Source organism: Cherax quadricarinatus, chromosome 59 (genome assembly GCF_038502225.1).
Source record: "Cherax quadricarinatus isolate ZL_2023a chromosome 59, ASM3850222v1, whole genome shotgun sequence".
Taxonomy (NCBI): Eukaryota; Metazoa; Arthropoda; class Malacostraca; order Decapoda; family Parastacidae; genus Cherax; species Cherax quadricarinatus.
Window position 1 is genome coordinate 21758341 of NC_091350.1, and position 22250 is coordinate 21780590.

The 22250-nt window shown below is 39.1% G+C and overlaps 1 protein-coding gene across 1 annotated transcript in view; it reads left to right on the top strand.

The window, feature by feature from the left end:
• Nucleotides 1–17773, top strand: part of LOC138854441 (zinc finger BED domain-containing protein 5-like) — a 29874-nt gene extending 12101 nt beyond the window's left edge. The window contains exon 2 of the mRNA XM_070097791.1: nucleotides 16334–17773. Coding sequence (XP_069953892.1) covers nucleotides 16347–17102 — 756 coding nt within the window. The 5' untranslated portion in view covers nucleotides 16334–16346 and the 3' untranslated portion in view covers nucleotides 17103–17773. The remainder of the gene's footprint in view (nucleotides 1–16333) is intronic.
• The last annotated feature ends 4477 nt before the right edge of the window (nucleotides 17774–22250 follow it).

Here is a 22250-nt window from a genome sequence, read left to right on the forward strand (position 1 = left end):
GATATGATTTTGATTGCTTTCATGATGAAAAGTACCTTGAAATTGTGCTCACAGTAGTGAAAATGTTCTATTCTTTAGTGAATCTCAAGAGTGAACAAATGACGTCACCGTCCAATACCTGTCCACCTCCCAGTACAAATTCCAATACGTAGTCAAGAATGGATTGACATTACGTATTTATACAATTATTACAATAATGCAGCAGTCTGCATAACAGTAAATCTTCTATTTTTTTGTGAATAAAAATTCCAAATGGTAAGCAAGAGTAATATAAAAGGGGCCTGTAGCCATGGCTAATGAACAGAGAATATGTTATTTTAGTGCCAGGAATGTCTGCATTGTTTATTCTGGACACTATTTTGAAATTGGCATCTGTTGAAATTTGTGTGAAATCGGCCAAATTGCCAATTTCTGACCACTTTATTGGGTAGTTGATATAAGTGATTGGGTGGTTTCTTGTACTCAGTTGACACACTAGAAGTAAATAAGTTTATTCAGGTATACACAAATACAGTTACATAGATTATCATACATAGCAGTGTATGTATAGAGAACCTAGGATAACCCAGAAAAGTCAGACAAGTGACTTATTTCCAGTACCTGGCTTGGACTTGCCATATATGATTTTTGGTAAATACTTTTTTTCTCGGTTGTTTATTGGGCTATCTCATTGAAACTTGGGCAGTGTATGATGGAAAGATGCTTCTTAGCATACAACAAAAATAAAAAAGACGGACGATAAATAAGGGAGTTCGCTTCTCAGCCATTAGCTGCCTCTTTGCAGTATATTTTTGTATAGTTTTTATGGTTGTATTCTCATTTTTTTGGACTCATTTGATAGAATGGAAGATATATTACAGAAATAGACATGATTTTGATTGCTTTCATGATGAAAAGTACCTTGAAATTGAGCTCAAAGTAGCGGAAATGTTCGATTTTTGCCGATGTTCAATGAACTTTGTGTAAGTCAAGTTGGTTAATTTTATTAAGTGTATTCTAACCTAACCACTCTGTAATCCGGCAAACTCAGTAATCCGGCACACTACAGGTCCCACTGATGCCGGATTTGTGATGGAGGACCTGTACTTGCTTACTTTTGTAAACTAAGATTACAGAACTGATAACCAGTGCAATATCATATTGTCAAACTTGTGCCATAATAAGAATTATAATCCTTGTATTTTATAATTACTTAAATAATCTAGTAGTATTATAAACTTCTGTTTCTCTTATTTCACTTTATTGTGTTCAGTAAACAGCTATTCAAAATCTACAACTTTGTCAAACCCTAAAACTATAGCAATTGAATATTAATTCATCAAATCTTTACCTTATAAAGAGAAAACTGTAATCCTGTATTTGTTTTTTGTTTTTTGTTTTCAAAAAACTAGTGTAACAATCCATTAGCTAGTAAGATAAATTAGTTAAGTATAATAATTATTAAATTCAACACAATACTTATTCAAAAACCTAGTTATAGAGTCACTCTCATTCTTATGATTGCAACATTGATCCAGATTTTAACTTTTTATTAAATGACTTACTCGAATCAAACAGCAACTGTAATTATTATACAGCAGACCAAGCTGGCTTAAGCCTGATATTACAGATGTCTATACCATTCCTGGCTACATGGCCATACACAACTGTAAAATAGACCAGCAAGGGGGAGGAACAGCTATAAATCTTGCACAAAGGGACGAACATGGAGAATATATCATAGCCAAATTTAAATCAAAATACCTGCAAAAAACCCTCACGGTTATAAACATCTACAGAGTACCACAGTCAAACATTTACCACTTTAGTGAAAAACTAATTAACATGATTACTGATGCACACATGAATAAAGACCACCTACTACTAACAGGAGATTTCAACATAAACATACTACACGACCAGGACCCACAAGTAACCGAATTCACAAACACAATGAGTAACTGCCTGTTGCTACCAGCAATATCTAACCTACAAGAATCACCGAGACAAGCATCTCCTTAATAGACCACATCTGGACAAACACCATATCCCCTTTAAAATCAGGCATAATCACAGACAGCACTACAGACCACTACCCAACCTTTCTCATAACTAATCTGGGCTAACTGCCACAAGACATTACTAAAGTAACCTTCAGACTATATAATGAGACAGCTGTTAACAACTTTATAGCAGCTATGAATAACATCGATTGGCAAAATGAGCTCGAAACATATACAGATATGAATGAATGTATAAATAATTTTCTAAAAAAAGCCCAAAACCTCTGTAACAAACATTGCCCCAAAAAACTAAACAGATCACAGTAAAGAGACTGAATAATCCCTGGCTAACACCAAGTATCCTCAAATCCATTAACACAAAACACAAATATGAAAAACAGTATAGAATGGGTCAAATAACTAGAGAGCAGTCTAAACGTTACTCATCAGCACTTACCAGCCTGATAAGAAGATCTAAAAAATTGTATTATGAAAATAGATTACATAACATCAAAGGTGATATGAAAAAAAACCTGGAAAACTCTATCTGAAATTCTTGGAACTAAAAAGTTATCCAAAAACAAAACAATCAAACTAACAAAATCAGATGAACCCCTACTCACAGCTACTGAAACAGAAAACAGACTCAATGTTTTCTTCTCCACCATAGGAAAAAATCTAGTGAACAAAATACCAAGCGCAAACACCCGTCTATCAGACTACCTCATAGGTACCTACCCAAATACACTATTCCTAGCTCCAACCAACCCCATAGTAGTTACTCTCATCATAAACACCCTAAAAAACAAAGCAGGAGACATAAACAACTTGCCTGCTTTTATGTACAAAAAAGTTTCTCAAGTTTTGTCACCAATTATTGCAACGCTCTTTAACAAATCCATTGAATCATCTACCTTCCCAATCAAAATAGCGAGGGTCACTCCGATCCATAAAGGAGATGACCAAGCTGACTTGAATAAGTATAGACCAATATCTAACTTACCACTGCTCTCTAAAATCTTTGAAAAATTAATTCATAGACGGATCTATTCCTACCTCGTCTCACACAACATATTAAGCCCTTGTCAGTTTGGATTCAGGAATAATAAAAGCACAAATGATGTTATCATACACATGCTAGAACTAATATACAGTGGACCCCCGAGTTTCGGCAGCATCGACTTTCGTGAAATTCGACTTTCGGCAAGTTTTTTTTGGCAAAATTTGGCCTTGAGTTTTGTGATTAGACTCGTGATTCAGCGACTGTCCGGTACCCGTCTGCCCATTACCACGCACACAAAGCCAGTCTCCCATGCCATTCACTCTCAGTGTGCCATTGTTTACCAACACGTGACCATCACCCCGCGGGTTCATACGTAATAATCCATTGTTTTTTTGTGATTGCAACTGCTAAATAAGTCACCATGGGCCCAAGGAAAGCTAGTGCAAGCCCTTTGGTAAAAAAAGCAAAGAACACGATCCAGAGGAATTTTGAAGGGTTTGAGGCAGACCCTGACCCTGCTGACCCTCTGCCTGTTGTGGAAGGTGTTGTGGCATTGGGCAAGTCCATGGGGTTGGAGGTGAGTGACAGGGATGTTGAAGAGTTGGTGGAGGACCACAGGGAAGAACTAACCACTGATGAACTGCAAGAGCTTCAACTGGAACAGCATCAGACCACAGCTGAGGAACTTGCTTCAGAGGAGGAGGAAAAGAGAGTGAAGGAGGTGCCTTCTTTTGATTAAGGACATGTGTTCAAAGTGGAATGAGTTGCAAAGTTTTGTTGAAAAGTATCACCCTGACCAAGCTGAAACAAGCCATATCTGCAACATGTTCAGTGACAAAACCTTGTCCCACTTCAGGCAAATCATAAAGAAATCCCAGAAACAGACCTCTCTGGACAGATATTTTGTGCGACAGGGGTCCAGTGACTCACAAGTTGTTCCCAGTGGCATTAAAAGAAGAAGGGAAGTAACCCCAGAAAAGGACTTGCTACCTGAAGTCCTAATGGAAGGAGATTCTCCTTCCAAACAATAGTGTACACCTTCCTCCTATCCCCTCCTCCCGTCTTCCATCCACCCAGAAGTCTTCAGTAAATTTATTTATTTATTTATTTATTTATTTATTTGAATATGATACAGAGAAGTACAAGGAATACAATTTTTAAAGTGCAGCATGCCAAAGCCCCTTGCATGCAGAGCATTATGGGCAGGCTTAAAATTAACTTAAGATTAACTAAGCAATGATATATTCAGTGGTACAAAAATTATTGTAAAACAGGTAACAATTTAGTACAAATGAGTATTACAAAGACAGGTCATATGGTCATTTACTTTGTTGCTGTGTAATCAGTAGAATGGAGTACTTTGTTAGGTAATGAAGTTAAATAGTAACAAAATTTGATTGGGTCACAGGTTGACATTTATGAGATACAATAATGAGATACAAATATGAGATACAATTATTCAGTATTTATTTAGTTGTGGGTAAGTGATTTTTGAGAAGAGACTTGAATTTATAAACAGACAGTGTTTCTTTTATATTCACAAGTAATGAATTCCAGATTTTAGGGCCTTTTATGTGCATTGAGTTTTTTCATAGCGTGAGATGGACACGAGGAACATCAAAGAGTGATCTGTGCCTTGTGTTATGGTCATGTGTTCTGTTGAGGTTGGTAAGGAGATGTTTGAAGGGAGGGTTTATGTCAGAGTTAAGTGTTCTATGTATGTAGTAGGTGCAGTAATAAGTATGGATGTTTTGTATTGTGAGTAGGTTTAGAGTTTTGAATATTGGTGGAGTGTGCTGTCTGTAGTGGGAATTTGTTATCATTCTGACTGCAGCCTTTTGTTGGGTGATTAGTGGTCTGAGATGGTTTATTGTTGTTGAGCCCCATGCACAAATTCCATAGGTGAGATAGGGGTAAATAAGTGAGTGATATAGGGCCAGGAAGGCTGACTGTGGAACATAGTACCGTATCTTCGAAAGTATGCCTACGGTCTTGGAAATTGTTTTGGAAATTTGTTGTATATGAGTTTGAAATTTGAGTCTATTATCAAGGTGGATTCCTAAGAATTTTCCCTCTGTGAGTTTTGTGATAGGTGATCCATTTATCATTATGTTAAGAGACACATCTGTAGCTCTGTTACCAAACTGAATGTAGTAGGTTTTGTCAATGTTTAGAGTAAGTTTGTTGGTCCTCATCCAGGTTGATATTTTCTGTAATTCGGCATTTACAGTATTGGCTAGCATGACTGGGCTCGGGTGAGAGTAGACGTATGTAGTGTCATCTGCAAATAGTGTGGGTTTGAGTAGTTGTGATGCATTTGGTAGGTCATTTATGTATATGAGAAAGAGAAGAGGGCCTAGGGCACTTCCCTGTGGGACACCAACTGTAATTGGCTGTGCAGAAGAGTTTGCCCCATTTGTGTACACATATTGGCTTCTGTTGCTGAGGTATGACTTTAGGTAGTTGAGGGAGTGCCCTCTTATACCATAGTGTGACAATTTTATGTGGAGCAAGTCGTGGTCAACTGTATCGAAAGCTTTATGTAAGTCAATGAAGATCCAGAGTGTGACTTCTTTTTTCTCGTTTGCTGTATAAATATGTTCTAGCATGTGGATAATAGCATCATTAGTATTTTTATTAGGCCTGAACCCAAATTTTCAGGGGTTGAGTATGTTGTGGGAGATGAGGTAGGAATAGATACGCTTATGGATTAATTTTTCAAAGATTTTAGAGAGAGGGTGTAAGTTGGATATTGGCCTATAGTTATTCAAGTCTGTGTGGTCTCCTCCTTTATGGATCGGGGTGATCCTTGCTATTTTGATAACTGTAGGAAAGGTAGAGGATTCAGTGGATTTGTTAAAGAGTATTGCAATGATTGGTGATAGCACCTGTGACACTTTTTTGTATATAATGGGTGGTAAGGTATTTAAATCTCCTATCTTGTTTTTTAGTTTGTTGATAATAAGGGAGATTTCAGTTGGGTTAGTCGGAGCTAGGAACAGTGTGTTTGGGTAGTTGCCAGTGAGGTAGTCATTGGGTGGGGTATCTGAGCTTGGGATTTTACTGGCAAGGTTTTTTCCTATAGTGGAGAAGAAATCATTGAGTCTGTTTGCTGTTTCAGTAGGTGGGAATTGGGGTTCATCTGGTTTTGTTAATTCAATTTCGCTATTTCGTGTTATCTTTTTTGTTCCTAGTATTTCTGATAGGGTTTTCCAGGTCTATTTTATGTCACCTCGTAAGTGGATAATCTGTTCTCATAATACATTTTTTTAGCCCTTCTTATTAGGCTGGTTAGGATTAACGAGTAACGTTTTGTTTGGTCTCTGGTTATTTGGCCTATTCTGTACTATTTTTCGTATAGGTGCTTTGTATTTATGGATTTCAAGATACTGGGTGTTAGCCAGGGACTGTTCAGTCTCTTCGCAGTCATCTGTTTAGTTTTTTTAGGGCAGTGCTTGTTATAGAGGTATTGGGTCTTTTTTTAGAAAATTATTAATACATTCGTCAATATCTGTATAGATCTCTAGATCAGTGTGCCAGTCAATGTTTGTCACTGCTGCTGTGAAGTTATTGATAGCTGCCTCATTGTGAAGTCTGAAAGTGACTTTAGTAGTGTCTAGGGGTAATTTGCCAAGGTTTGTTATGAGGAAGGTAGGGTAATGGTCTGTGGTATTATCTGTGATTATGCCTGATCTTAAGGGGGATATGGTGTTGGTTCAGATGTTGTCTAGTAGGGAAACACTAGTCTCTGTAACTCTTGTTGGTTTTGTTACTGTTGGTAGCAACATGCAGTTACTCATAGTGTTTGTGAATTCAGTAACATGTGGGTCTTGGTCTTGTAGGAGATTTATATTGAAGTCACCTGAGAGTAGTAAGTGAACTTTGTTCATGCGTGCATCAGTTATCATACTGCCTAGGTTTTCACTAAAACGGCTAATGTTTGACTGTGGTACTCTGTAGATGTTTATCACTGTGAGAGGTTTTTGTAGGTATTTGGAGTGCCTGCAGTCTGAAGGAGGGGTGTTAATGTTGCAGTTTAAAAACTGTAGTGTAAAGCACCCTTCTGGCAAGACAGTGATGGAGTGAATGATGGTGAAAGTTTTTCTTTTTCGGGCCACCCTACTTTGGTGGGAATCGGCCAGTGTGTTAATAAAAAAAAACAATTATTATTTTTTTTTATATGCATGTACTTGATTTCTGATTGTTTTCAGTATGTAAATCTTTATTTAATTTGAAAAAAAAATTATTTTAATATTTTTGGGTGTCTGGAATAGATTAATTTTATTTCCATTATTTCTTATGGGGAAAATGGTTTCGAGCTTCGTGAATTTTGACTTTCGGCAGGCTCTCTGGAATGGATTAATCACGAAACTCGGGGGGTCCACTGTATACCGCACTCGAAAAGAAAGAAGTCCTGCTGGGCATTTTCATTGATTTACATAAAGCTTTTGATACAGTCAACCATGAACTGCTGTACTCCAAATTAACGCACTATGGTATCAGAGGCCACTCCCTCAACTACCTAAAATCATACCTTAGTAACAGAACTCAATATGTGTATGCAAATGATGCAAACTTTTCCACCCAACCAATCACAGTAGGAGTCCCACAAGGAAGTGTCCTTGGACCACTCCTCTTTCTCATCTACATCAATGATCTACCGAATGCATCACAGCTACTCAATCAAATATTATTTGCAGATGACACTACATATGTCTTTTCCCACCCACACACAGTCATACTAGCAAACACAATCAATGCCGAATTGCAGAAAATATCTGCCTGGATGATGACTAATAAACTTACGCTGAATACTGATAAAACCTATTTCATTCAGTTTGGAAACAAAGCTGCAAATGATTCAATTAACATAACACTAAATGGATCATCAGTCACAAGACTCACAAATACACACATAACACAAATCACCAAGAAAATCTCCAAGACTGTAGGCATACTATCAAAGATAAGGTATACTACGTTCCACAATCAGCTGTCCTGGCACTGTACCATTCACTCATATACCCTTATCTTACATATGGAATTTGTGCATGGGGATCAACAACATCCAATCACCTAAAACCTCTAATAACCCAGCAAAAGGCAGTAGTAAGAATGATAACAAATTCCCACTCCCGCCAGCATGCTCCACCAATTTTCAAAAGTCTGAATCTGCTCACCATTAAGAGCATCCATACTTATTCATGTGCCTACTACATACATAGAACAATGCACACAAATATAAACCCTCCACTCAAACTTCTCCTCACCAACCTTAACAGGACACATGACCACAACACAAGACACAAATCTCTTTTGATATACCTCATGTCCATATCACACTGTGTAAAAACTCTATGCACATACAGGGCCCCAAAATATGGAATTCATTACCAGTAGATATTAAAGTAACCAGGTCTGAAAATCAATTTAAGACTCTTCTCAAAAGCCACTTAATCACCCTAGACTAAACTTATGTACTCCCTCATCATAACTTCAACAATCACTTTGAACCTTTTTCCATTGTTTACAGGAATATAATTGATTCATTGTTTTCACAAAAAGTATTTTTGAATATATGAATATATCTTTTGTCTTATACAAATTTGATACACTTATAATTAATAATCTACTGTTCAGCTATGAAATAATTACTATCCTACTGTACAACTATGATATAATCCTTAGTGTTAAATAGTCTGTAAGTCAATAATGTTTAGTTGGCCCATAATGCCTAGGCATAATAGAGGCTCCCTTTGCATTGCAACCCTCTATTGTAAATACAAAATCTCAATGTACTGTTTGCAAAGACATAAAATAAATAAATAAATAAATTACTTAGAGCAAACAATAACATAACTATCTTTAATTACAATGTCAGATCCTTGAGCAAACATTATGATGACCTCACAGCATTACTCAGTTCCCTTAATTCCAATCATCACAGTCACAGAAACTTGGCTAAAGCCTGGTGCTACAGATGTCTATGCCATTCCTGGATTCACAGCTATACACAACTGTAGGACAAACCAGCAAGGGGGGGGGTGGAACAGCTATATACTACTCAAATCAACTTGAATGTATCAATAATTCTTGCACAAGGGATGAGCATGGTGAATATATTATAGCTAAATTTAAATCAAAAGACCTGCAAAAAAACCCTGACAGTCATAAACATCTGCAGAGTACCACAGTCAAACATTTACCACTTTAGTGAAAAATTAGGGAATTTGGTAACTGATGCACATATGAACAAAGACCACCTACTATTAACAGGAGATTTCAATATAAATCTACTACATAACCAGGACCCACAAGTAACTGAATTCACAAACACTATGAGCAGAGCCAGAGGATTTGGTAAACACAAGCCCATCTGATGTTATCCTGATGCCAGATGACTTCGAACAGGCGATAAATGACATGCCCATGCACTCTGCCCCAGGGCCAGACTCATGGAGCTCCGTGTTCATCAAGAACTACAAGAAACCCCTTTCACGTGCTTTTAACATCCAGTGGAGAGGGAGTATGGATACTGAGGTCGTCCCACAGTTACTAAAAACAACAGACATAGCCCCACTCCACAAAGGGGCAGTAAAGCAATAGCAAAGAACTATAGACCGATAGCGCTAACATCCCATATCATAAAAATCTTTGAAAGGGTCCTAAGAAGCAAGATTGCCACCCATCTAGATAACTATCAATTACACAACCCAGAGCAACATGGGTTTAGAGCAGGTCACTCCTGTCTGTCCCAACTACTGGATCACTACGACAAGGTTCTAGATGCACTAGAAGACAAAAAGAATGCAGATGTAATATACACAGACTTTGCAAAAGCCTTCGACGAATGTGACCATGGTGTAATAGCGCACAAAATGCGTGCTAAAGGAATAACAGGAAAAGTTGGTAGATGGATTTATAATTTCCTCACAAAAAGAACACGAAGAGTAGTAGTCAACAGAGTAAAATCTGAGGCGGCTACCATGAAAAGCTCTGTTCTGCAAGGCACAGTACTCACTCCCATCTTGTATCTCAACCTCATATCTGACATAGACAAGGATGTCAGCCACAGCACCGTGTCTTCCTTTGCAGATGACACTCGAATCTGCATGACAGTGTCTTCCATTGCAGACATTGTAAGGCTCCAGGCAGACATCAACCAAATCTTTCAATGGGCTTCAGAAAACAATATGAAGTTCAACGATGAGAAATTTCATTTACTTTGATATGGTAAACCTGAGGAAATTAAAACTTCATCAGAGTATAAAACAAATTCCAGCCACACAGTAGAGCGAAAAATTAACATCAAAGATCTGGGAGTGATCATGTCAGAGGATCTCACCTTCAAGGACCATAACATTGTATCAATCGCATCTGCTAGAAAAATGACAGGATGGATAATGAGAACCTTCAAAACTAGGGATGCCAAGCCCATGATGACACTCTTCAGGTCGCTTGTTCTCTCTAGGCTGGAATATTGCTGCACACTAACAGCACCTTTCAAGGCAGGTGAAATTGCTGACCTAGAAAATGTACAGAGAACCTTCATGGCACACATAACGGAGATAAAGCACCTCAATTACTGAGAGCGCTTGAAGTTCCTGACCCTGTACTCCCTGGAATACAGGCGGGAGAGATACATGATTATATACACCTGGGAAATCCTATTATATACACCTGGGAAATCCTATTATATACACCTGGGAAATCCTATTATATACACCATGAAAATCACTCTCTACGATAGCAAAAGACTCGGCAGGCGATGCAACATCCCGCCAATGAAAAACAGGGGTGTCACAAGCACGTTAAGAGACAACACAGTAAGTGTCAGGGGCCCAAGACTGTTCAACTGCCTCCCAGCATACATAAGGAGGATTATAAATAGACCCCTGGTTGTCTTCAAGCAGGCACTGGACAAGCACCTAAGTGGGTACCTGACCAGCTGGGCTGTGGCTCGTACGCTGAACTGCATGCAGCCAGCAGTAACAGCCTGGTTGATCAGGCCCTGATCCACCATGAGGCCTGGTCACAGACCGGGCTGCGGGGGCATTGACCCTCGGAACTCTCTCCAGGTAAACTGCTTGTTGCTACCAACAATATCAAAACCTACAAGAATCTCCCAGAATAGTATCTCTTTATTGGACCACATCTGGACTAGCACCATTTTCCCTTTAAAATCAGGCATAATCACAGACAACACCACAGACCACTACCCTACCTTTCTCATAACCAACCTAGGTAAATTGCCCCAAGACACTACTAAAGTTACCTTCAGACTATATAATGAAAGAGCTGTAAATAACTTTACAGCAGCTATGAATAATGTTGACTGGCATAATGAGCTTGAGACATATACAGACACTAATGAATGTATTAATAATTTTATAAAAAGAACCCACTACCTCTATAACAAGCATTGCCCTAGAAAACTAAACAGCTCACAGCAAAGAGACTAAATAGTCCCTGGCTAACACCCACCATCCTCAAATCCATTAACACAAAGCACTAATATGAAAAACTGTACAGAATGGGTGAAATAACTAGAGACCAGTCTAAGCATTACTTGTCAGCCCTTACCAGCCTGATAAGAAGGTCTAAAAAATTGTATTATGAAAACAGATTACAAAACATCAAAGTGATATAAAAAAGACCTGGAAAATCCTATCTGAAATTCAAGGAACTAAAAGGATATCCACAAACAAAACAATCAAATTAACAAAATCAGACGAACCCCTACTCCCACCAACTGAAACAGCAAACATAAGAACATGAGAAAGGAGGATCACTGCAGCAGGCCTGTTGGCCCATACTAGGCAGGTCCTTTACAATCCATCCCACTAACAAAACATTTGCCCAACCTAATTTTCAATGCTACCCAAGAAATAAGCTCTGATAGCTCTATCGACTCATTTGCAAGTCCCATTCAAATCCAACCCCTCTCACTCATATATTTATCCAACCTAAATTTGAAACTACCCAAAGTCCTAGCCTCAAAAACCCAACTAGGTGGACTGTTCCACTCATCAACTACCCTATTTCCAAACCAATACTTTCCTATGTCCTTTCTAAATCTAAACTTGTCTAATTTAAATCCATTACTGCGGGTTCTCTCTTGGAGAGATATCCTCAAGACCTTATTAATATCCTCTTTATTAATACCCATCTTCCACTTATACACTTCGATCATGTCTCCCCTCATTCTTCGTCTAACAAGCGAATGTAATTTAAGAGTCTTCAATCTTTCTTCATAAGGAAGATTTCTAATGCTATGTATTAATTTAGTCATTCTATGCTGAATATTTTCTAATGAATTTATGTCCATTCTGTAATATGGAGACCAGAACTGAGCTGCATAATCTAGGTGAGGCCTTACTAATGATGTATAAAGCTGCAGTTTAACCTCTGTTGCTTACACTTCTTGATATGAATCCCAATAATCTATTTGCCTTATTACGTATGCTTAGGCACTGCTGTCTTGGTTTAAGGTTGCTGCTCACCATAACCCCCAAGTCCTTTTTGCAATCTGTATGACTAAGTTCTACATTATTTAACTTATAAGTGCTAGGATTATGGACACTCCCGAGCTTCAGAACCTTGCATTTATATACATTGAACTGCATCTGCCACTTTTCTGACCAAGAATAGAGATTGTCTAAATCCTCCTGAAGTTCCCTAACATCTACGTTTGAATAAATTATCCTACCTATCTTTGTGTCACCGACAGACTCAATGTTTTCTTCTCCACCATAGGAAAGAATCTAGCAAGCAAAATCCCAAGCTCAAACACCTGTCCATCAGACTACCCCACAGGTACCTACCCGCATACATTATTCCTAGCTCCAACCAACCCAACAGAGGTCTCGCTCATCAACACCCTTAAAAACAAGGCAGGAGACATAAACAACTTGCCTACTTTTATGTACAAAAAAGCTTCACAAGTACTGTCACCAATTATTGCAACACTCTTTAACAAATCCATTGAATCCTCCACCTTCCCAGCAGTTTTCAAAATAGCGAGGGTTACCCCGATCCACAATGGAGGTGATCAAGCCGACTTGAATTATTATAGAATAATTTCTAACTTACCACTACTCTCTGAAATCTTTGAAAAATTAATTCATAAATGGATCTATTCCTACCTCATCTCAAACAGCATACTAAACCCCTGTCAGTTTGGATTCAGGAATAATAAAAGCACAAATGATGCTATTATACACATACTAGAATTAACTTATACCGCCCTCGAGAAGAAAGAGTCCCACTGGGAATTTTCATTGACTTACGTAAAGCTTTTGATACAGTCGACCGTGATGTGCTGCACACTAAATTAACACACTATGGTATAAGAGGCCACTCCCTCAACTACCTAATGTCATACCTTAGTAACAGAAGCCAATACGTGTATGCAAATAGCGCAAACTCTTCCACACAACCAATCACAGTAGGAGTCCTACGGGGAAGTGTCCTTGGATCACTCCTCTTTCTCATCTACATCAATGACCTACCGAATGCATCATGGCTACTCAAACCCATATAATTTGTAGATGACACAACATATGTCTTCTCACACCCAAACCCAGTCATACTCGCCAACACTGTCAGTGCTGAATTACAGAAAATATCTACCTGGATGATGACGAATAAACTTACCCTAAATACTGACAAAACTTATTTCATTCAGTTTGGAAACAGAGCTGCAAGTGTTCCACTTAATATAACACTAAATGGATCACCCATCACAAGACTCACAGAGGGAAAATTCCTAGAAATCCACCTAGACAGTAGCCTCACATTCCAGACACATATATGACAAATTTCCAAGAAAATCTGTTAAGACAGTAGGCATACTATCAAAGATATGGTACTATGTTCTACAGTCAACTCTCCTTACACTGTATCATTCACTCATCTACCCTTATCTCACATATGGAATTTGTGCATGGGGATCAACAACATCCAATCACCTAAGGCCTCTAATAACCCAGCAAAAGGCTGCAATCAGAATAACAAATTCCCACTCTTGACAGCATACTCCACCTCTGTTCAAAAAGTCTAAATTTGCTCACCATAAAGAACATCCACACTTATTCATGTGCCAACTACATACATAGAACAATACACACAAATGTAAACCCTCCACTCAAGCTTCTCCTCACCAACCTTAACAGGACACACAACCATAACACAAGACACATCTCTTTTTGATGTACGTTGTGTCCATATCACATTGTGTAAAAACTCTATGCACATAAAGGGCCCCAAAATCTGGAATTCATTACCAGAACATACTAAAGTAACCAGGCCTGAAAATCAATTTAAGACTCTTCTAAAAAACCACGTACTCGTCCAGGACTAAATAATCAACACTCAATATTTAACATTACCAATAAATCTCCCACTTACTTAAATCTTTAAACTTCAAGACAATATACAGTAAATTGATCATCTTGTTTGTTATACATTGTAATGCGACAAATCTGTACAACTATAATGCTTCAATACCGAAATGTTCAAATTTCATTGTTTAAAATATACTCAATTGTACTTCATATTGTAAATTGTTTACGGTAATTTTTACCATGAACCTTTCATTGCTTGTTAATTTTAAGTTAATTTTAAGCCTGCCCATAATGCCCTGCATACAAGCGGCTTTTGGCATGTACATGTACACCCAACTACTATAATTCCTTGTACAACTATGTATCATGTCCAAATAAACTATATGAATGAATATGAAACTCCTTGAAGCATGGTATTATGACGAGTGTCACTAAACTGCTGACAGTGCACGAATGGAGTGAGTGATTATTTGATGATTGTGCTCACTGTTGCACACAAACATGTATGTCTGTCTGTCTACTTATCTATCTGTCTGTTTGTCTGTCTTTGTCTGTCTAGCTCTGCTTATTTGTTTTTCTGTCTGCCTGTGTGTCTCTTGTCTTTCTGTCTGAACGTATGTCTCAGTCTTTCTGTCTGCCTGTGTGTCTGTCTTTCTGTCTGCCTGTGTGTGTCTGTCTTTATGTCTGCCTGTCTTTCTGTCTGCCTGTGTCTCAGTCTTTCTGTCTGCCTGTGTCTCAGTCTTTCTGCCTGCCTGTGAGTGTGTGTGTCTTTCTGTCTGCCTGTGTGTGTGTGTCTTTCCATCTTCTTGTCTCTCAGTCTCAAGGAGCAGATTGTAAACCAACAGATATTACACACGATGCAGTCATCAAGTCTGATTCGTGAAAATGTGTATAACTTGCCAGCCATGCTTATTATGCCTTATGTCTACAAGCACTGTATAGCACTTAGCCTGGAATTTTTGGGTTATCCTAGGTAATTTACACCATGTATAATAACTGTACTTATGTGTACATGTGGGAGAGAGACAGAGATAGAGAAAGATAGAGACAGATGGAGATAGACAGAGATATAGACAGAGACAGATACAGAGTGACAAACAAAGTCAATCAGTCACCCAGCCAGCCAGCCAGCCGGCCACCCACCCACCCACCCACCCACCCAACCAGCCAGCTGGCCACCCATCTGGCCAGCCTGCTGAATACGTATTACACATGTTCCAGAATCGTTTCTCTTTAGGGCAGTGGTTCCCAAACTGGGGGTAAATTTACCCCCTGGGGGTAATTTAACCATTTTTGGGGGGTAATGGAGGGGTGACAGAAAAAAAGTTATGAATTCTGAAAATCAAGAAAACAATGCGGTACCCGGTATGAGGATTATTGTTAACTTTGTCTTAGTATATAAAGTTGTAAAGTAAACCTATTATAAGTAAGTAATAAAGTTAAACCAAATAACAATAAACATCAAAAACTAATATACAGTATTAGAAAAGAAGAAATATATAGCTAAGTGTGTGGAAACCCAAAAGTATTTTGACAAGTATGCTTCAGGACAAAAGTCACTCAGTAGCCCAGATCGACCTGTCCAGTACGCGTCACTCACTTCCTGAGGCTGCCTCTATTTCACACTGTCAGTTTATCTGTGAGCATCAGCCGAGGTAGACATAAGCTGGTATGTATGTGTACTGCCCTGTGCAGTATATAGTTAGTATTTACCCACTGTTACTGTGAATTTGTAGCTATTATTAATTTTATATATAATGTATGTGTGGTTCTTACGTTTTCAATGGTTTTGCTAGGATTAGCAGAGTATGCGAGGCTGTATACGTTCACTGTAGTCTCGCGCTACACGGTGCTCTTGTGCTGACAAGCATGATACTTGCAGCCTGACAATTTTGAATGTATGCGTGTGTGCTTGCATCAGTGAACTTGTGTTAGCTGCCATGCGAGAAATTATGTACCTTGCGTTTTGCAGTGTATGCATGGATATTCTTCTTTTTCTGCAGATTGAACAAGAAAATGTCCAAAAAGCGCACCTACACTGACGTCTTTCTTCGCCATGGCTTTGTGAATTTAACTTCTGGTGGAGAGGATCGGCCACAATGTGTGGCATGTCACAAAGTGTTGACAAATGAAAGCCTCAAGCCATCAAAACTCTCAGCTCACCTCCAGAAGTGCCATCCAAATCTTCAAAATAAGGATCAGGCTTATTTTCAGCGCCAGGCTGTAGCACTGAAGAATAACCAGTTCGGCTCATCTGGAATTCAAGCCCAAAAGCTTCAAGCTGCGGTCGAAGCATCCTACTGTGTTGCATATAAAATTGCCGAACAACAGAAATGCCACACCATTGCAGAGAATCTGATTATGCCTTGTGCATACGAGATGGTAAGCAAGGTATGTGGGGAGGATCAAGCGAAGAAACTGAGTGTCATATCTCTATCAAACAACACCATCCGCCGACGAGTCGATGACATGGCATCAGATATCCTGTCCCAAGTTACAACAGAGATCAAGGAAAGCTCATATGGCAAATTCTCCTTGCAATTTGATGAATCGTGTGACGTAGCCAGTTGTGCTGTTCTCCTTGGGTTCGTCCGTTACGTCCACCAGGACAAGATCAAAGAAGAGTTCCTATTATGCGAGGATCTGCTGACAACCACAAAGGGAGAAGATGTCTTCAATATCATCAACAGTTTCTTTACTAAGAATGGATTGGATTGGAACAGCGTTCAACAGGTAGGAAACGATGTTTATATAAAGTCTAAATTAGTATAAATACAATGAATTACTTGGCTGACATATTTGCGGAGCTGAACAGTGGTAATCTGCAACTCCAGGGCCGAAACACGACTGTCATTGATGCCCATCACACTGTGACTGCATTTCTGGGGAAACTGAGACTCTGGATTCGGCGCTTGGAGAAAGGAGTGATCGCCCAGTTTCCCACCCTAGACCAGTTTGTTGAGGAGAATAGTCATGATACTGGATCACTTCTACAGACCATCAACAAAGAAATGAGCGACCATTTGAAGGGGCTTGAAACAAGCATGCATCACTACTTTCCAGAGAGTGACCAAGAAACAGACACTCTTCAGTGGATCATTCATCCCTTCTCTGTACCTGATGATGCCATTCATGATGATGATTTCCCTGCAAAGGAGGAGTGGATCACAATGCGAGCCAATGAAGCCTTGAAAATCGAATTCCAAAACCAAAATGCAGATTCCTTTTGGATTTCACGACTACCTGACTCGCCAACTCTGTCCAAGAGAGCCTTGAAGTTGTTGGTATCATTCTCAACAACGTATCTGTGCGAGAAGGGCTTCTCAACTGTGCTGGGTATGAAAACAAAAAAGAGGACTCGCTTGAATGTTGCAAACGATGCCAGGCTGGCACTTTCAACCACGAAGCCAAGAATTCCTAAACTAGCTTCAAGTATGCAACTCCATCCATCCCACTGATGTTCTTGACATCTTTGGTAATAGTCATTAGAGATGCACAATGTTCAAATACAATAAATAAAAGAAAATATCTCAAGTGTTTTAATTTAGCCATATAGATCAATAATAACAACATTTTGTGAAAGGGGTAACATGCTTTATGTGGCATGTTAAATTGGGTAACAAGCTGAAAATGTTTGGGAACCACTGCTTTAGGGCATAGGTTTTAGAACATTCTGGCAGGATGACATTACCAGTGGTATCAAAAATGAAAGGACATTGCACAAATGTTACACATGGGTTATTATCGAGGTTTTTGATATTTCCTCGACCACTTGTGGCCACATCCATCACTTTCCTCTTAAAAGGGGAGTGTTAATACGACATGACATCAGTGAATTCCTGGTGTTTACCACGCTATTTGTTCTAGCTAGTGCTCAGTTGAACTGGTGCTCCCACAAGGTACTAAGTGGTCCCAGATTTTTTAATACTGCACACACAGAGTGTTAAGACCCATTCTGTACTGACCAGGCATCTCAGGCCAATCATGCCAAATTTGGAGGCAGGAAAAATAAAACACAGATCTACATTTGGAGAGCTAGCAGTACAAACATAGATCTATGTTTGGACACTTTAAGGGTTAATCAGTAAAGATGTGATTTATAAGTTAAAATATAATGTCACTTATGTCAGTAGCAGATAGTGTAATTTGTCATGTAATAAGAAACTGCCTTGCAACAAGGTCCACTTTATTTTCTCTGATAAAAAAAAAAACACTTGCAAGATTGCCATCTTTGCTACACAGTGGACCCTTGGTTTTCGTGTTTAATCTGTTCCAGAGCCATAGGCCAAAACTGAAATCGGCCAAAACCGAAACCATTTTCCCCATAAGAAATAATGTAAATGGAATTAATCCATTCCAGACACCCAGAAGTATCAACAAAAAAAAAACTTTTTTTTTTTACCTTAAAGATAGTTACATGCACAAAAGAATGAACATTACACATGACACTTACTTTATTGAAGGCTGTTGTTGCTGGAAGGAAAACAGGGAGGAGGGAGAAGGAAGATAGGTTATTGTTTTGAAGGGGAATCCCTCTCCATAAGGACATTAGGTACCAAGTCCTTATCTGGGGTCACTTCCCTCCTTTGGTTTTTAATGCCACTAGGACCAGCTTGAGAGTCACTGGACCCCTGTCTCACAAAATATCTGTCCAGATATGTCTGTGTCTGGTGTCTCTTTAATATTTGCCTAAAATGGGACATGGTATTGTCATTGTAAAAGTCGCCAGCACAGACTGCAACAGCTTTCTCAGGGTGATGGTCCTCCACAAATGAATGCACTTTAGTCCACATTGTGCAAATCTCCTTAATCTTTGAAGAATGCACTTTCTTCCATCTCTCTTCCACCTCCTCTGAAGCAATTTCCTCAGCTGTGGTCTGTTGCTGTTGCAGATGAAGCTCTTGCAGCTCATTAGTGGTTAGCTATTCATTGTGGTCCTCCACCAACTCTTCCACATCCTTGCCACTCACATCAAACCCCACGGAATTCCCCAATGCCACAATTGATTGCACAACAGGTGTAGGGTTGACAGGGTCAGCCTCAAACCCTTCAAAATCCTCCTTTTGGACACAATCCAGCCATAATTTTCTCGAAGCAGAGTTGTTCATCCTGGAAGTCACTCCCTGTTGAGCCTTATCTATAAGGCCTATGCCGTGGAAGATATTGAAGTGATTCTTCCAGAACTCTCTTAGGGTCAATTCAGAGTCCGAGGTTATGTCAAAGCACCTTTGAAACATTGCTTTGGTGTACAGTTTTTTGAAGTTTGCAGTGATCTGCTGGTCCATGGGCTGTGGAGTGGTGTTAGGAGGCAAGAACTTCACTGTTACAAAACTGAATTCCTTAGACAGTTGGTCTTCCAGGTCTGGAGGATGAGCAGGAGCACTGCCCATTAACAGGAGGCAATGGAGTGACAATTTATTATCCAGGAGGTATTTCTTCACACTCGGGTCAAACACTTCATCGATCCATTTCAGGAAAATTTCCCTGGTGACTCATGCCCTACTGTTAGCCTTCCACATCACACACAATTTACTCTTGACAACACTGTTTTTCTTGAGCACTCTGGGATTTTCAAAGTGATACACCAGTAAAGGCTTCACTTTGAAATCCCCACTAGCATTACCACACAACAAGAGAGTTAGCCTGTCTTTCACAGGCTTGTGTCCTGGGAGTGCCTTTTCCTCCTAAATAATGTAGGTCCTCTTTGGCATTTTCTTCAAAAGCAGGCCTGTTTCATCACAATTGAACACTTGTTGGGGTTAGAATTTTTAAGCCTCTACATAAGCTTTGAATTCTCACACGAATTATGAGCCGCTTGTTTGTCTGAACTGGCACCCTCACCATGCCTTACAACACTGTGTATGCCATTTCGATTCTTGAATTTTTCGAAGCAGCCTTTGCTGGCCTTAAATTCACCAACATCAGCACTCGTTACAGGCATTTTCTTTATGAGATTGTCATGCAACTGCCTTGCCTTGTCACTTATTATCGACTGCACAAAACTATCTCCTGCTAACTCTTTATCTCTAATCCACACCAACAACAATTTCTCTGCTTCTTCAGTTGTTTGGGATCTTTGTTTGGTTATCGCATTCACCCCTTTTGGAATATCAGCTTCCATGATTCCTTTTCTCTGCCACAATGGAGCTGATGGTTGATGGCACCTTCCCATACATCCTGCCGAGCTCGGCAAAGCATATGCCACTGTCTTATTTGTGAACGATTTCTTTTTTCATTTCTATGGTGTTCTTCACTTTCTTTACCATAGGACTGCCACTAGGAGCTTTCTTTGGGGCCATGGTGGCTTATTTAGCTGTCACACACAATAAATAAGTGCCAAAAACAATGGATTATTATGAAATGTTTCATATGACCTGGCAGGATATGTTCACTCACCAAGAAACAAAGCTACACTGGCTGAGAATGGTGTGGGAGATGGCTTTGTCTGCGCATCATAATCAAAATGTCTGAGTAATTAATATTGATAAGTTAAGATCATTTGTAAATTGAGGGTTATTTAGGTTTCACTAACAATTTCTGGGACACCACTCATTGTGCTTCTTGATGAAGGTTGCTGTTCTTCCTGGTGTATCTGAGCCTGCTGTAGCAGTTCATAGCAAACACACACAACAAACTACCTTCAGTATCAGTTTCTGACAAATCTGAGTACAGTGGAACCCCGGTTTTTGCATGCCCCAATTATCGGACAATTCAGTTTTAGAACCGTTTTTTGTGCAAAATTTTGCTCCAGATATTGAACCTTGATCCAGAAATCATGCGTATCTGACGCGTCCACCTGGGCTGCTCATACGTTCATGACTCACTCTTGGGCACATTAAATGTCTTGTTTTACAATAATATAGACATTTTCATTAATGCATCTTTGATATTTTCTTCAAAATTATATGCAAAACACATTACATAGCATAGTATAAGCATGCAATGTTTTTATGCTATGTATATTTAATAATAATCACTCTTGGACACATTAAATGTCTTATGTTAGGTTAACATAGACATTTTCATTAATCCATCTATGATATTTTCTTCAAAATTATGTAAGAAACACATTACATAGCACAGTATAAGCATGCAATGTTTATATGCTATGTATATTTAATAATAATCACTCTTGGACACATTATAATACACCCAATGCAATATTGCATCATCATAATTGTACTACAATAATTTTTAAATAACCCTTTTTTTATTTTTTATTTATTTTCTGTTAATTTACCATTACTTGCTTACCATTATGAACTATTATTATAGAATAGATAATTGCTTATTTTAATCTACTACAGTATTTAAGATTTCCCTAAAATGGGACACAACATTGTCATTGTAAAAGTCACCAGCACGGCTTGCAACAGCTGTCCACATTGTACAAATGACCTTAATCGTTGAAGAAGGCAACTTCCTCTGTCTCTCTCTCCTCTCCTCTGAAGCAATATCCTCAGCTGTGGTCTGTTGCTGTTGCAGATCCTCTTGCAGCTCGTCAGTGGTTAGCTCTTCATCGTCGTCGTCCACCAACTCTTCCACATCCTCGCCATTAACCTCCAACCCCATGGACTTCCCCAGTGACACAATAGATTCCACAACTGGTATAGGCTCCTCAGGGTTAGTCCCAAACCCTTCAAAATCCCTCTCTTATACGCATTCTGGCCACAGTTTTCTCCAGGCAGAGTTCAAAGTCCTGCAAGTTACTCCCTTCCAAGCCTTACCTATAAGGTTTATGCAACTGAGGATACTGAAGTGATCTTTCCAGAACTCTCTTAGGGTCAGTTCAGTGTCTGAGGTCACTTCAAAGCACTTTTGAAACACTGCTTTGGCATACAGTTTTTTGAAATTTGAAATGACCTGCTGGTTCATGGGCTGGAGGAGAGGAGTGGTGTTAGGTGGCAAAAGCCTCAGTTT